Source organism: Chroicocephalus ridibundus, chromosome 1 (assembly GCF_963924245.1).
Source record: "Chroicocephalus ridibundus chromosome 1, bChrRid1.1, whole genome shotgun sequence".
NCBI classification, from domain to species: domain Eukaryota; kingdom Metazoa; phylum Chordata; class Aves; order Charadriiformes; family Laridae; genus Chroicocephalus; species Chroicocephalus ridibundus.
Window position 1 is genome coordinate 125098386 of NC_086284.1, and position 14812 is coordinate 125113197.

Sequence of the window (14812 nt, forward strand, 5' to 3'; positions counted from 1 at the left end):
TTTGTGTTTTCTAGTTTAATTGTTTATCCACCCCCACCTGCAAAAGGAGGACTGGGAGTCACAAGAGAAGACCTGGCGTGCTTAGAATATGGAGAGTTTCTCAATGATGTCATCATTGATTTCTATCTTAAGTAAGTAACAACAGCCTTAATTGTATTCTTCTTGGACTTGAATGTTACAATAACTAATGTTACCGGTCACTAAATATGACACAATAATTTTAAAAGTAACAGGATGATGAATTTGTAACTTGGGACTTTTTTAAAGCTTTTGTGTATCTTCAGCAGTTTCATTTGTTTCAGTTCATTCTTGTTGCCTGTCTAAAGGGCTGTGATGTAACGCAGACAGAATAGCTGGGGGAAAAAAAGCCTCTTGGTGACCTCACAATGCTGTACAGATTTAAGCAGGCAGGTGAACAAAGTAGAGGGTCTGTACTAGGTACTCTGTTTACTAAGTTTGCATGAAGTGGAGCATCGCCTGCTATTCTGTGCAAGAGTTCAGGAATTCTTCTGATGCACAGCTCCTGGAGAAAGGAACACAGCTAATACTTCTTGAGGAAGTTGAGCTTGGCTCACCTGCTTCATGCCATCCTGCTAAAGTTGCTTGTGAAAGTAAGTTTTCCAGAACCAGTGCTGTGGGCCACGATTCCCTAAAGCTGAGGTTTATTTTCCCTGTGCTGACTCAAGCCTAAGCAGAATTCTGGCTCTTTTGAAGGTTGTCCACGTGGCTGCGGTAACCATGAGCAACAGGAAGCCAGTTAAAAGCTCTTTTCTAGAGGTGTGGAAAAGGAAAAGTGTACCAAAGTGTTTTGATGTGGTTTTACAGCAAAGCTGCTTGTATTTTGCTCTGAACTAGAAATCAGTCGTGCGGCATGGTCCCCTCAATAGCTGTAGCTTTATCTTGCCAGAAAAGGAAGATGAGAATAAAGGAATTTAAAGCAATGATTGCAGGAAACCCCTCTGCTTTTTAAACTTTATTAGACTTCCCACATTCTCAGTTTTCATTATGTGGCAACCTGTATCATGTATGACTGTGTTGCCCGAGTCATCATGTGAAGCTGGAGGCACCTTGTGTAGGATGATGGCAATTACAAAAGCTTTGGCCTTCTAGGATGACAGAATAAACACTTGAGCCGATGTTTATAGTAAAATGATCAACAGTAAAATCATACAGAATGAGTACCTGTAGAATATTTGTCTTAACTTTCACACGCATAACCTGTAGGAGTAAAACGGACAATTTATAGTACTGAACTGTTCTATGCTTTTTGTATATGCAGGAGTGTAACACTCCATAGGCTTACATTTGCTTAGGTTTTCAAGCCTGTCTTAATTACAAGGGATAGAAACCTAACTCTGAAAAGAAATTCAGAAGCATTAATAGTGGAGCACAACTCTGAGACAAAAAATAACTGCATTCTTAGTAATTGCTTGGCTGTTACATACGCTGATGATGTCCACCCATGTGCTTATTGAAAACACAGTAGAGAGAAAAGTCTGGCACAATTGGCAACTGTGAAGGCAACTGATAGTAAGCATAACCTGAGTATGACAAGTCATTAAAATAATTGTCTTTTTTTATCAGTAATGGTACTTTCTAGAAAAGGAATTTAATAATTTCCTTCTTTTTTCTTTGGTAGATACCTGTTGTTGGAGAAGGCGCCAAAACATCTTGCTGACCGTGTACACATTTTTAGCAGTTTCTTCTATAAGTGCCTGACCAGGACAGAAAAAAATTCTGAGGGGGATCTCAAAGTTTCGTAAGTTCATTTTCAGTGCTGTTATGACCAGAAATAAGCTATCTATTGATGTCACTTGGAAGTTCTGCAGATCATCACCTAATTAGCACATAAAATAGTAATCAGTGTTCTCCAAAGGATTAGTGGTTAAATGTTGTAACTCAGGATTTAAGCATGCTGGTGTTTCTCGCTAGAATCTGTGTGTGATTCATGCTGAATATTAATGAAAGTGTTATCACCTTCCTCCAACTTTATCTGAATCTTTACTTCAGACAATTATGTATGTATTTTGAACTTTTTATTATAAACTCAGCATTTTGCAAGGTATGCATCACTTTATGAAATTGCACTTCTAAAAATATTTTTAGATTTACTACATACTTCATTTTACATATTGGTAATAAATTACTGTCCAAAATTTTAGTAAGAAAATTTTCTTATACATCAAGTTTACAAATTTGTTTTTTAACACTTAAGCACGCTGGAATTGCAGAGTTTCACAAAAAGTGTCATTAAGAGCTAAATATCTCTATATCACTTTGTGTTTCCAACTAAGACTGTATAAACGGTAGGACCATCCCTAGGACACTTTCCATTCCTTCTCAGTATTGATGTTTGAGCATGGAGCTTGCCCTGCCCCACTTCATTTACAGTGATACCTGCCAGCAGCTTTCATTCTGTTTTCATCATTCAGCTTATCAAAGCTTTTTTTCCTCTTTCTCCGAAATGATTTTTCTTCTGTTATTGGTGAAGTCCCCAGGTTTTTCATTCTATTGGCAGATGAGGCCACCTGCACAAAGAGGTGTGCCGTCTTGTTTGTGTTGTAGTCACTGCTGGCTGAAAGCTATGTTAAAGGGAAAAAAAGGCAACTTCTTTAGTATTTTCAAAGATGTCTCAAAAATTCAAGAAGCTGTGCTTGAGGGAATGTCTTCCATCATTCTAATGTCTTCTGACCCTGAATCTTCTGAGGTGGAGACAAAATTATCCACGTTAAGAATGCTGTTGTATCTTGATCTGATTCCTTTTATAAGGCTGGATTGTCCATAACCTTCTTGAGGAACCAGAATGGCACTCTTAATTCACCACATTTCAAGCACTGTATCTGCTCCAGATCAGGAGGTGTCTTTGGAAATTTTAGTTTTGTATTTGGGCTTAGCTTACCTGGTGATTATGGGTAGTTTGGGTTTTGTTTGTTTCTGTGGTTTGGTTTTTTTTCGATAAGTGGATAGTGGAAAGTTGGTCTCCATAGTGTTGTAAATGAGATTAATCTCAACTGATACAGCTACTTAACTTAAGGACCCTTTGCTTCTCTTTCTTTGCACTGCTTAGGCAGTAGATTGGGAAAGCTCCTTTCCCCTTTTAAGTTCCCAGCGCTTCTAGAGTCATGTAGCAGGGGAAGTTTGCAGCAAGTCTCCACTTAATGCTGGCCCATCCAGAGTCCCACAGTAGCTTGTTTTTCCATTCCTCTCTCCTTTTCTCCCGTTATTCCTTCACTGAAGTTACGTTTCTTGATCACGGATGAGGATGGAATTGGAATGCTATTGGAATGCTGTATCTATTAGGGATGTCTCCTGAGTAGAGTGAATTTTGCTTTTAGATCATATTGGAGCAAAGTTCTATGAGCTGTTGGTTTCTATTTCAACTTGTGCAAACTAAGAAAGCTGAAAATCTAAATGTAGGTTTCTTCTCAGATTTTTCTTATTCTCCTAGTATCCTGTCCTCATGCTTTACGTCTCTAGGACTGGAAATTAAATGTGCTCCAGCATTTAAAGCTCAGGGTTGGAGGGAATCTATGACTCTATGCAAGGCAGTTAGCTTTTTCCTTCAAAAGATAAGGATGTTTAGACAGGCCTTCAAAAGCGGTATTGTGAAGTTTAAATTTATGGATGTTTATATATTGCTATAGGTCTGTTTTACATTGGCTGGTGTTTAGGTGAGATTTTTGCATTTAGTGTAGTAAATAATTACTGGACAAATAACTGTAGGAAGACCTTTCAAATCTATGGATGATTTTGTGTAGAAGAGTTTAAGATAGTTCAGAAATGACTTGTTAGCCACTTGGCCCCAATGGTGTGCTGATAAATCTTTTTTCTCTGTTGGGAAAATTTCAAGAGTAAATGAAAAACCCATTGAGGGATTGGGAAGATGTAGGAGTACTAATCCCTATACTTTGCTTTAACTAAAAAGAACAAATCTGAACAACAGTTGTCATTTGGTTTCTGCAGAGCAGCACAGAGAAGACACAGAAGAGTAAGAACATGGACTCGTCATATAAACATCTTCAGTAAAGATTATATCTTTGTGCCTGTGAATGAGGAGTAAGTATATGTTTTAGACACCTTTTCTGATATTTAAATATTTTAATGTTGTGATAAAAAGATTTATGGCTGTAAGTTTGGATTATCATAAATGAACACATTAGCTTTTGATGAAGTGTGAGGAATGAGTAATTTTGAAGTCTCTTCAAAAGTTAAACTTCTTATTTAGCTGTTTTCAGTAAACTTTGCATCTTTGTTTTTTGCTTTACTGTTGCTTTTATGTATTCTTCAAAATAGTTTGTGTGTCATTATGATGATTCCTGTGCACTTAAAAATATTACTACAAAGAAATCACAGTAATTCATAGTGTTAATTGATCAGGAGTAGTACTTCCATGGTTCTGTACCTTTGCCTGGCTGAATAACTGACCTGCACTTCAGTAAAACTGAATAGTCATTGGACTTACATATGCAAAACAGCTGCAGAAAAAGATAAGGCCATACCCTCAGCTCTATTCAAAACTGGAATTACCATCACAGAATATTTTATTACTCTTTTTTTTTTTTTACAGTGTGATATGGGTGGTGAGACACTGATATATTGCTGTAGTGGATTTGTTGGGTTTTTGTAAAGGAATTGATGCTTATTTTTTGCTGTTATGCCACAGTGCAAAGTGAAAAACGAGTGAGAGGATTAGTAGGAGATGCCATGAAGGAATGTGGCGACGATGGTTATGTGTCCCCGAACAGTTGTCCATGAGCTCTCGATGTTAAAGAACTTTTCATATCCTTTTCAGAACCAAATGTTATACAATTTTGACATTTTTGTCTCCCTCTCTTCGCACTGCTGCGCAGGTCCCATTGGTACATGGCAGTTATCTGTTTTCCATGGTTAGAAGAACCTGTGTATGAGGAGTGTCCCCCTCAGGATTCATTACATCACCAGCCTCATCTGTCTCCACTTTGGTCAGAGAGTGAGAACACTAGAACTCGTTCAGTGTTGGCCTTTCCTGGTAACTGCAAGGATGAAGAAGAAATGGATGCTAACAGAAGTTTATTCTCAAAAGGTTGGTAATCTAGAAGAAAATTATGTCAAGCCATATACAGTTCTAGCAGCATCTCAATCCTTGGAGGAGAGATATGATATCTTAAAAAAGTATCTTTGATGTTAAGACTGATGTAATATGTTTTTGTATTACCCTGTGTAGCAAGCACTGCACTGCATTCTTACTGTCTGCAACTCTGGGAAATACTGGAAGGGAAATGTAAAATCAGTAGCTCAGATCCCACCATGAGTGGGAGGTTCTTGGATTTCAGTAAGAATTTTATCAGAAAAGAAGGCCCTCAGTAACTCTGCTATTTGAACATTCAGAAAGGAAGCAAAATTAGTTTATACTGCACTATTGTATTTTGAATAAGAATAATCATGAATCTGAAAATATTTCAGTTTTGAAGTATTTTCTTAAGCCTTTTTAATTTGTCCTTTTGTACTAGGTGGCAATGAAATTGCTGATTCTGCTTCAGTCCTGGATTCAGGTATTTCTAAAGTAAGTGCCTTTTTGTACTGACAGAGGAAAAATATATTACTCTATTTCTGAAGGCTCTGAGACTTGACCAAGTGATTTTGCATCATCTTTTTTTGCAGCAGCTGTCAATGTTTGCATGGCCTGCAGCATGACCTGAAGTCCTCATTTGCCTACCTATATTGCCTATGCCGTGCTGTCATGTGTTGTTAAAAATTATTTATCAATTTCTCCCTTTCTGAAATGGGAGCCTCTTGGCTCTACCCTTAAATCTATGAAGACATTTGAGTTTATAATTGTAGGTTTTTTAAGGTTATTTTTATTTTTCTCTTCTCCCAGATCTCCTTAAGTAATTCCGAAAGGCAGATTTGTAAAAGGTATGTTTCTGTTTCATACTAATATTGTATTGTTAAATTATACTAGGAAACGTGCGGTCATTCAGTGATTTGTCATAAAGCCACAACTGTAGGAACTTGTCTGTTTTTTCCATGTTTGTTCAGATATGAATGCTCTTGTTAAGCTGTATTCAAACAAAATGTTTGCTTCAGTAGTATTCGTAATGAAAGACTACAGTGATGTTTTTCGGTTTTCTTTGTTGTGTACAGGCCTTGTATACTCATCTTAGATTCTTTGAAAGCTGGTTCTGTGCAGAAAACAGTTCAGGTTTTGAGAGAGTAAGTAACTACAGTTTCTATTTATTATAAAGACATGCTGCCTGGCATATTTCTATGTTCAAAATACTTTTCTCTATAAAGGTGTACATTTCTAACGCTAAAGGCAAATCAATAAAGAGCCATGACAAAGAAAATTGTAATAGCAATATGGAGGCTTGGGTGAAAAGCTTGTCTTTGTTCTGCAGCCGAGATACGGAGAAATTGTAAAGTGGGCAGTCTTTTTGAAATTTTTAAAAAAATTAAATAATTAAAAGTAGAGGGGGTGTCTGGGTTTTTTGTGTGTTTTTTTTATCCCATCCAGTTTAGTAATGGTCAGTGTTTTTAAGGGTAGAAAACCAGATTCTTTAAAATGAATACTTTGAAATTTAAATTATTTTTTTCCAAAGGGCTGTTCTTCATTTTTTTTGATGGTGCTTACAGAATTACAATGTTAAATTCACTCCTATGTGCAAAGAGTAGAAACTACACTGAAGCTTTCTAAAAGCTTCATGTGTCAGTATAGTTGTATCAGAATAGTATTATTTGTTTTGAAAAGTGAGAGTAAAAATACATTCAGTATTTTATGTAGTAAATGTGTAAGTATTGGAAGAATGTCTTCAAACTTTCACTACTTATACATGCTCATAATGACTTTAACATCTATTAACTTTTTTAAAAGTTGCTAATATTAAATATTTGAAGCCAAATAGAATTGTTCTTTTTGTTCTCTGTTGTGTTTGCTTCACTGAAAGGAACAACAATCTGTAAACCAAATAGTACATCCTTCTTGTAAAAGTAAATTCTTCAAAATACTATGTGAGGGTTAGATGAGACTCAGAAATTTTTATTAAACCTTTATTCTACATAGAGAGGCCTCCCCGCTATATGTGTCTTGGAAAAGTGAAATAGCAATTTCTTTTTTATTTTTTCTTTAAATCTCTGTGGGATGCATGAACTTAGTGCTCTATTCTTTGAGCACAAGAACAATAGAAAAGCCTGATAACAAATAAGTCATAATCATTAAAGAAGTGATCCTTTAAGGTTTTTAACAAGTCTTTATGTACCTTGTACACTCATAGGTTGCAAGAGTCATATTGGTGCAATTGTAAATGAAGTTGTTTGTAAGGTGGATTCTAAGGGTTTTTTTTAATAGTTTGCTTAGGTTAGAAAACCACCGCTGGCCATTTAGGATTAACCCAGGAAAAAATCTGTGTGATAGCTAGGAAAGATTACTTGAGTTCTTCCTTTAGTTAAGGTTTAAAAATGTCCTGGTGTCCTAATAGTTTGAAGAAACTCAGCTCAATTAACTGTTGTTTTTTGAATATCGTCGTGCATCTTTCTGTTTTGTATAGTGCATATTATGTGGTAGAGATGCCTCTGAGTGTGATAGAATATTGGGTAGTGGAAACTGTGTTGTTCCTTGTATGAATTTCTTTGACAGATTCAGTGAAAGAAATTGGTTAAAGCTATTTTAGCTTTTTGGCCAGCTCCAGAACAATATTGAGTAGTATTCCAAAATGCATTGTGCATTATTTCTCAAGTATTTAATCTGTTTGCTTTCTTTTGTAGGTACCTTGAAGCAGAATGGGAAGCTAAACGAAAAACTTATCGAGAATTTAATAAATCAACAATGATTGACCTGTGTCCCAGAGTGCCTAAACAAGATAACAGCAGTGATTGTGGGGTCTATTTGCTGCAATACGTGGAAAGCTTCTTCCAGGTACAAATGTAAACTAACCTCCCCTTTCCCTAAAATCACTTTAAACTCAAAAAAAAAACTATTTCTGAGAGAAATAGCCAGACACAAAAGCTTGTGATGCTCAGCCTCAAAAAGGGGTAAAGCCATTTGAGGAAGAGATGAAACCCATTCTTCAGGTAGTGGCAGGGCTCTTTGTATCTGGAGCACAGACAGTTTCTCATCTGTGTTTGTTTTGCAAACATTTCTGACCTTGTAGTTTAATGTTGTTTTTACACTGACACATTCAGTATCCGTAAATACTTGGATGTGTTTGGAGTCTACTTAGTTTACACATTGCTGGCCAACAGATGCTACAAAAGCATCTGTTTTGTGCATCTCTTCTTGTAGCCTCTAAAACTTTGATCAGCTTGGGCATTGGCCTTTGAGTGGCTCTGCAGGCTCCAGCTTCTGCAGAGAGAGGAAGGGGGGAATCCTTAAAAGCCAATGCACAGAGCTAAGGGAGCCTCTCTTTCCTGTTCAGCACATACCTTTAAATATCTGCAGATGCTGGGCTTCAGGCACTCTCTTTTAGGGTGTCCCCAACTCTTCCTCCCAGTGATCAGTGCACTGCCCTTTTGCTCTGGCCTTTGAATGGCTCCACTTGTTTGATGCTTATACATGTGCTCCATGTTCTTTCTGAGAGTCCTGTGCATGGAAGGTCTTGTGTAGGGCCTTGGCCAGTGGACAGATTTATCTTCTGTGGTAGAACAGATCATTATTCCAAAGTGCATGTACACTAATGCACACAGTGTGGGGAATAAATGTGAGGAATTAGAGATCTGTGTGCAGTTGCAGGACTATGGTCTTCTTCAGATCACAGGGATGTGGTCAAAATGTGCTCAGATGACTGGAGTGCTGTGATGGATGGATACAAGCTCTTTAGGAAGGACAGGCTGAGAAGATGAGGAGGTAGAGTTGTCCTTTATGTAAGAGAGCAGCTGGAATGCATGGAGCTCTGCCTAGGGTTGAATGAGGAGCTAACTGAGAGCTTACGGGTAGCGATTAAAGAGCAGACTAATATGGGTGATGTAGGAGTGGGCATGTGCTGTAGGCCACCTGACCAGGAAGAACAAGAGGACAAGGCTTTCTATGGACAGCTAGAAGCAGCCTCACGTTCACAGGCCCTGGTCCCTGTGCGGAACTTTAATGACCCTGATGTATGCTGGAGGGACAACACAGAAGGACATAAGCAATCCAGGAGTTTCCTGGAGAGCATCAATGACAGCTTTCTGACCCAAGTGATAGAGGAGCCGGTGAGGAGAGGTGCTGTGCTGGACCGCATACTCATAAGCAAGGCTGCAGTGACCATAAGATGGTGGAGTTCAGGATCATGAGAGGAGGAAGCAGGGCAAAAAGCAAGATCACAAGCCTGGACTTTGGCTTCTTCAGGGATCTGCTTGGAAGAGTTCATCCAAACAAGCAGGAAGTCAAGCAAAGATGCCAGGAGGGCAGCATGGATGGAAGAGCAGCTCCTGGCAAAACTGAAACATAAAAAGGAAGCATTCAGAAAGCAGAAGCAGGGACAGTTAACCTGGGAGGAATACAGAGATATTGTCCAGGCGTGCAGGGACATAATTCGGAAAGCTAAAACTGACTGGAGGTTAATCTGGTGAGGAATGTCAAAGGCAACAAGGGCTTCTATAATTACACCCAATGACAGGACAAGAGACCATGGATACAAACTGAAACAAAGTAGGTTCCTCTGAACATAAGGAAATGTTGGTTTTGTGGTTTTTTGTGGTTTGTTTTTTTTTTTTTTTTTACTGTGCGGGTGACCAAGTGCTGGTACGGTTTGCCCAGAGAGATTGTGGAGTGTCCCTCCTTGGAGATACTAAAAAGCTGTCTGGACATGGTCCTGGCAGCCAGCTCCAGGATGTCCAGCTTGAGCAGTGCGGTTAGACCAGATGACCTCCAGAAATTCCTTCAATCCTCAACCATTCCCCTCCAACGAGGGGAAACGGGTTCAAGTTACGTCAGGGGAGGTTTAGATTAGATATTAGGAGACATTTTTTCACTGAAAGGGTTATTAAACATTGGAATAGGCTGCCCAGGGAGGTGGTGGATTCACCATCTCTGGAGGTGTTTAAAAAAAGGGTAGATGGGGCACTGAGGGACATGGTTTAGAAGTGGCTCTTGTCAGGGTAGGCTAAAGGTTGGACTCGATGATCTTAAAGGTCCCTTCCAACCTCAGCAATTCTATGATTCTGTGATTCTGTGAAAGATGAGTTGAGCTCTTGTGCAGGTGGGAAATAAAACTTTACCAATGCTTTTGAACTGCCCATTCTCTAACAGTGGGGTCATGTTCTACTTGCAGAAGCAAGGCCAGGGCAGGGTGGTTGTAATTTGTCCTAAACATACCCCAGGGCTCATAGACTGCTAAAAAAGTGTGTTTTTCACTTTGCTTTTTCAATTTATCACGCACTACTTCATGCAAAGGAAAGAAGGTAAAATACAGGCATGGCAAAAGAATGAAGAGGGAAAGAGGAGAAGAATTTACTTTGGCAAATCAGATGTGGTGTTGTGGTCTTACTGCTAAAGTTGCCAGCATCTCTCAACCATTTCAGTTTGCTCTCCTCTTGTTTTGAATTCTCCCCCTCTTCGTGTCCTGCTAAAACTGTTAACAGCGTTCTTGATTCTTTGTTGTCTTCTATCAGACAGACCAGCTCATGACAGAAAAACACATGCCTGAGGCAGCAAAACGTCATTATGCTTAACTGGTGTATGCTTTATCCTTCCCTATATTGTGGTTGTCCGTGTGTGTTTTGGGGCTGAAGTGCATCTGTCCCTTCTTAGATAACAAGGGTATGTCTGATTGTATCATAGTACATGGATTCTGCCTTGAATATGTGCTTATACAGCTGTATCTTTAAGAGAAGTGGTGGTAACCTGTTTGGTGTTTACCATGAGTACCTTGTGGTAAGGGTATGTACATATGCGATTACCATGGAGGAACTGGAATTTGACTTGTCACTGTCTCATGGAAACTTGTTTGTGCCTCCTTGGTCTCAGCAGTAATAAAATGGTTTGAAACTTTTTTTGAAGGTTGCTTTAGGAAATTCATGCTGTAAATACTCCTTTTTCTGTTACCAGAATCCCATTGTTAACTTTGAACAGCCACTGCACCTGGACAAGTGGTTCCCTCGTCAGCTGATCAGAAGCAAAAGAGAAGAAATTCGAGACCTGATCTTGCAACTGCACTTTCAACAGCATAGTGGCAGCAGCAGCTAATGAATCTAATAAGCCTGGCAAAGAACATTGCTGTATAAAGTAACTGGAACTCTGCTTAGCAGGATTTGAGCTCTTTCTGCCTTGCAAGGAAGACCAAAAAAAAAAAAAAGAAAACCAAACAAACAAAAACAAAAAAAACCCAGAAGAAGTATTTTGTTTGTTCAGTCTTTATTTATTTGAAGATTTTTTGTTTCATTTGGGTTGTGTGGTCATAGAATGCAGTTGTGAGGGGAAAGGAGAAGGTTGTAGATAAAAGTGTAAATATATAAGTTAAGGCTAATACAGATGGCTTGCTAATTGATTCTTTACTTGGAATATGGAAGCTGCACCCCTGTGTGCTGCAAGGGTGCAAAAATATTTTAATCTTCTGGAGCCTGTTCTTTACAAATCAATGTAAACATGGATGATTATGTAGGGGTCAGGCCCGAAGACAGGATTTTGACCCTATGCTGTGTCTCTTTCAATTTTGCAGCTCATACAGATAGAATAAATACTATGTATTGTTTTAATTTAAGGATCTAATATTGACTCTCTTTAGAGATGTATTTTTTGTTTTGTTTCTGATTATATACAGAAGAGGTCTGCATGTGTCAGAAAATTCTGCCAAGATTTGTGGCTGCTGAGTTTTGATAATTTTTTTCAATTTTTTTCACTCCCTAGCATTTTCATCATAAAAATTTATTTCCATGAGTGGAACGACATTTGCTTTAGAGTGACCATTGAAATCTTTTAAAGTCAACACTGGATTTTTTTTTTTCAAGTATTTTTTATTATTTTTTTTCTTATCAGATTTAAGAAGAAATCTTGCTCTCAAAGTGCATGGCAATGCAATACATGTAGGCAATAGATTTTTAATCCTGTTTGCCTTATTTTTGGGAGTTATACCTGTGAATCTAATGGGATCACTTGCATTAGAAAGGCAAGCAGGTTGTGGCTCAACAGCTTCTGAAGTTTGAGGTGTTTTGCTAAAATAATACCATTTTCATTCAAAAAGGTCATTATGTTATATAAAATCACAGAATCACAGGATCTTAGTGGTTGGAAGGGACCTCTGAGATCATCGAGTCCAACTACATAAAAAAAAAAAACCACAAAAAAAAAAGCACCCACCTACTAAACTCCACACCCACAACCCCACAGGCAACACCCCACCACAAACCAATAATCTTGGGCACTAGAGCATGCCCTGAAGAGCCATGTCTACACGTTTCTTAAATACCTCCAGGGAAATATATCTCTAAGATATGTAATTTGGATATAAAACAAACAAGACTTATACTTTGCTCAGGAGAATTGAGTAAAGATGCACGAATAGTTGAGTGTTTGAACTCGGACTTGATTTGATAAACTAGCACAAGTTTATTGTTGTTTTAATACATATTTATGTAGGTTTTTTTAAACAGTGATTACATAAAACTTCAATAACACTTTGACATGTGCACACTTTCTTATGTAGTTACCGCATGATAGAAGGTGATTGTTTTAAGAGGATGCTTTCTCCTGTTCTTCACTGTAAGTAGACTTAAGCGTGATCACACCCTTGAGAAGGACCATCTGTCAGATAACCACCAAAACCACCTGTGTCATAAACCTATCTACAGACCCAGAGCTCAAAGCTGGAAGTAGGCTAGAGAGTTAAAATAAAAATTGAGGGCAACCCAAAGATGTGAACATTTTTATGGCATTGGAGGATTCTCAGGGCCCCTTCCCTCAAGACAACTCTGAAACCTGGCATTTGGAAAATCCAGTTACTACTTCAGGTTCTGTACAGTCATCCAAAAAAATCCCCCACGATTGTTTCTCAAACCAGGAAGCATTCTTTCTGGAGAAGAGAGGCAATTTTAAAACAAAATTATTTGGTGAGTGCAATTACCTTCTGTATAGCTGTGAGCGGCCTAGTGCAATTACTGTGTGTTTTTTGTCTTTGTTTCTACTTTAATTCTGTAGTTTGTCACTAACCCCCCGCCAACATTTGCACCCCTCATCCCAGAGGTTTTGTGGCTTTCATCACCTAAGTCACATCATCAGCATTACTTACAGCGATAATCTGTGTATTTATTGTAAGGCAGACGAAAGATGAAACGCAGAAACACGTGCCCTTTCTCTGCACCTTTTTCATTGATGCACATTTTCAATGTTCCCTTATGACAAATAGTTTGGGCTTTTTCTTATGGTAAAGTTAGTTTTTATCTTAAAGTAATTTTTCTTTTTTAAATTGACTGGTTTATAGATACTTAAAAGCAGAAGTCATGTATAGAATTTTCTAAATCGGTTTTATAACATTAAAGGATTGCCTTTGTAGATTTGTTAGATATGTGCTATGAGAATGCCAATACTTTTGATATTAAACTTATCTCCAGAAGTTGCTGAATGTGATTGTTACCATTCTTTTCCCAGCTGCCACAAGTAGCCAGTGAGCTAACTGTAAGATAGGCCGTCTTCCATCTTACTGCTTTTAAGGTATATACGTGGTATGTCTCTCTTAACCCAAATGTGTATCAAAGTGATGATTTGTTCTCCAGTCCTTAGAAAGGCATGCAGCTAGTTCACAGCGTCTTGTGGCAAGCGAGGCTGCTTTTTGACTCAAGAGCCTTACGGTCATTTTCGGTAGTCAGGCTAACAGCCTTGACAGCCTGACTGACTAGCCTGGGAAATACCTGGGTCCACCAGCTGCAACACACCCCATTCCAGCCATTTGCATTTAACAGGTATGTGGTGAATGCTAGGAAGTGTCCGTGGAAAAAGTTACACTCCAGGTACCTTTGTGCTTCCTTTTTAGTTGCTAGAACTCCCCAAAGATAAGTTTGAGCGCGTATAAGGCACCAGACTGACTTCAGGGACCTTTTTGTATGTCTCGTGCATCTCCATTTCCTGTATGAACTCTTGCTTAACTGAAACGGAGTGGCGTGATACTTTGGTTTCAAGGCAATAAATTGTACTCAAAGCATTAAATGTAGCTATCAGTTTCTTTAACAGAAACTGCTACATTCTGGCTATGTGGGACCAGAAACTGGCTTCCACGATGAAATATAAGTTATGGAGATCCATTTAAGGTAATGTTGGCAAGTATGACACAAGACACGAGGTGGAAGAGAATTAATTTGTAGGAATCAAATCCTCCAGGAAAAACTTAAAAAAAAAAAAGCCCCTAGTTATCATCAAGAACTGGAGAAGTGAATCATGAAACTGAAGTGTACTTTTTAAAAATTATCTGTGGACTGCTGTGTTTTTCCTCTGGAATTGCAGGCAAAGATTCATTGCAGTTCTTCTGTTCTTTCTGGGACGTCGCTCCTAGAATTTAACCCTGAAATGAGTTTACTGTACTCTTTAAGTACTACACCTTAGAAAATATTAAAGACTTAAAAGCCACAGTAGTAACACTTTTATCTTGGTTATAACAGGGAAGCAGAATATTGTTTCTGGCAACGCTCCCACCAAAAAAGACTCTGGTTTCTAGATGGAAAAGCAGGAGTTGTAAAATGAGACTTGAAAGGTTTCAGGATTAAAAATGTTTCCATTAGTGGTTGCATAAAACCAAGACCATAATTCTGTCCAACCAAACTGAAGTTGGAAACACTGTTGATGAAGTTGATGAAGCACAGGCCACCGGGATCATCTTTGACTATTGAACAAGGTAAGAGATACTTATCTGATCAACAGTTCAGAAAAGGAGGA

The 14812-nt window shown here is 38.4% G+C and overlaps 2 protein-coding genes across 11 annotated transcripts in view; both read left to right on the top strand.

The window, feature by feature from the left end:
• Positions 1–13499, top strand: part of SENP7 (SUMO specific peptidase 7) — a 49624-nt gene extending 36125 nt beyond the window's left edge. For all 10 annotated transcript variants that reach the window (XM_063350017.1, XM_063350041.1, XM_063350073.1 and 7 more), the window contains 9 exons: positions 15–131; positions 1640–1759; positions 3964–4056; positions 4851–5062; positions 5490–5542; positions 5858–5895; positions 6124–6192; positions 7741–7891; positions 11000–13499. In XM_063350017.1, the coding sequence (XP_063206087.1) occupies positions 15–131; positions 1640–1759; positions 3964–4056; positions 4851–5062; positions 5490–5542; positions 5858–5895; positions 6124–6192; positions 7741–7891; positions 11000–11137 (991 nt within the window). In that variant the 3' untranslated portion in view covers positions 11138–13499. The remainder of the gene's footprint in view (positions 1–14; positions 132–1639; positions 1760–3963; positions 4057–4850; positions 5063–5489; positions 5543–5857; positions 5896–6123; positions 6193–7740; positions 7892–10999) is intronic.
• Positions 13500–13627: 128 nt separating this feature from the next.
• IMPG2 (interphotoreceptor matrix proteoglycan 2) overlaps positions 13628–14812 on the top strand; it is a 64986-nt gene continuing 63801 nt past the window's right edge. The window contains exon 1 of the mRNA XM_063349965.1: positions 13628–14771. The gene's annotated coding sequence lies outside the window, so the exon portion shown is untranslated. The remainder of the gene's footprint in view (positions 14772–14812) is intronic.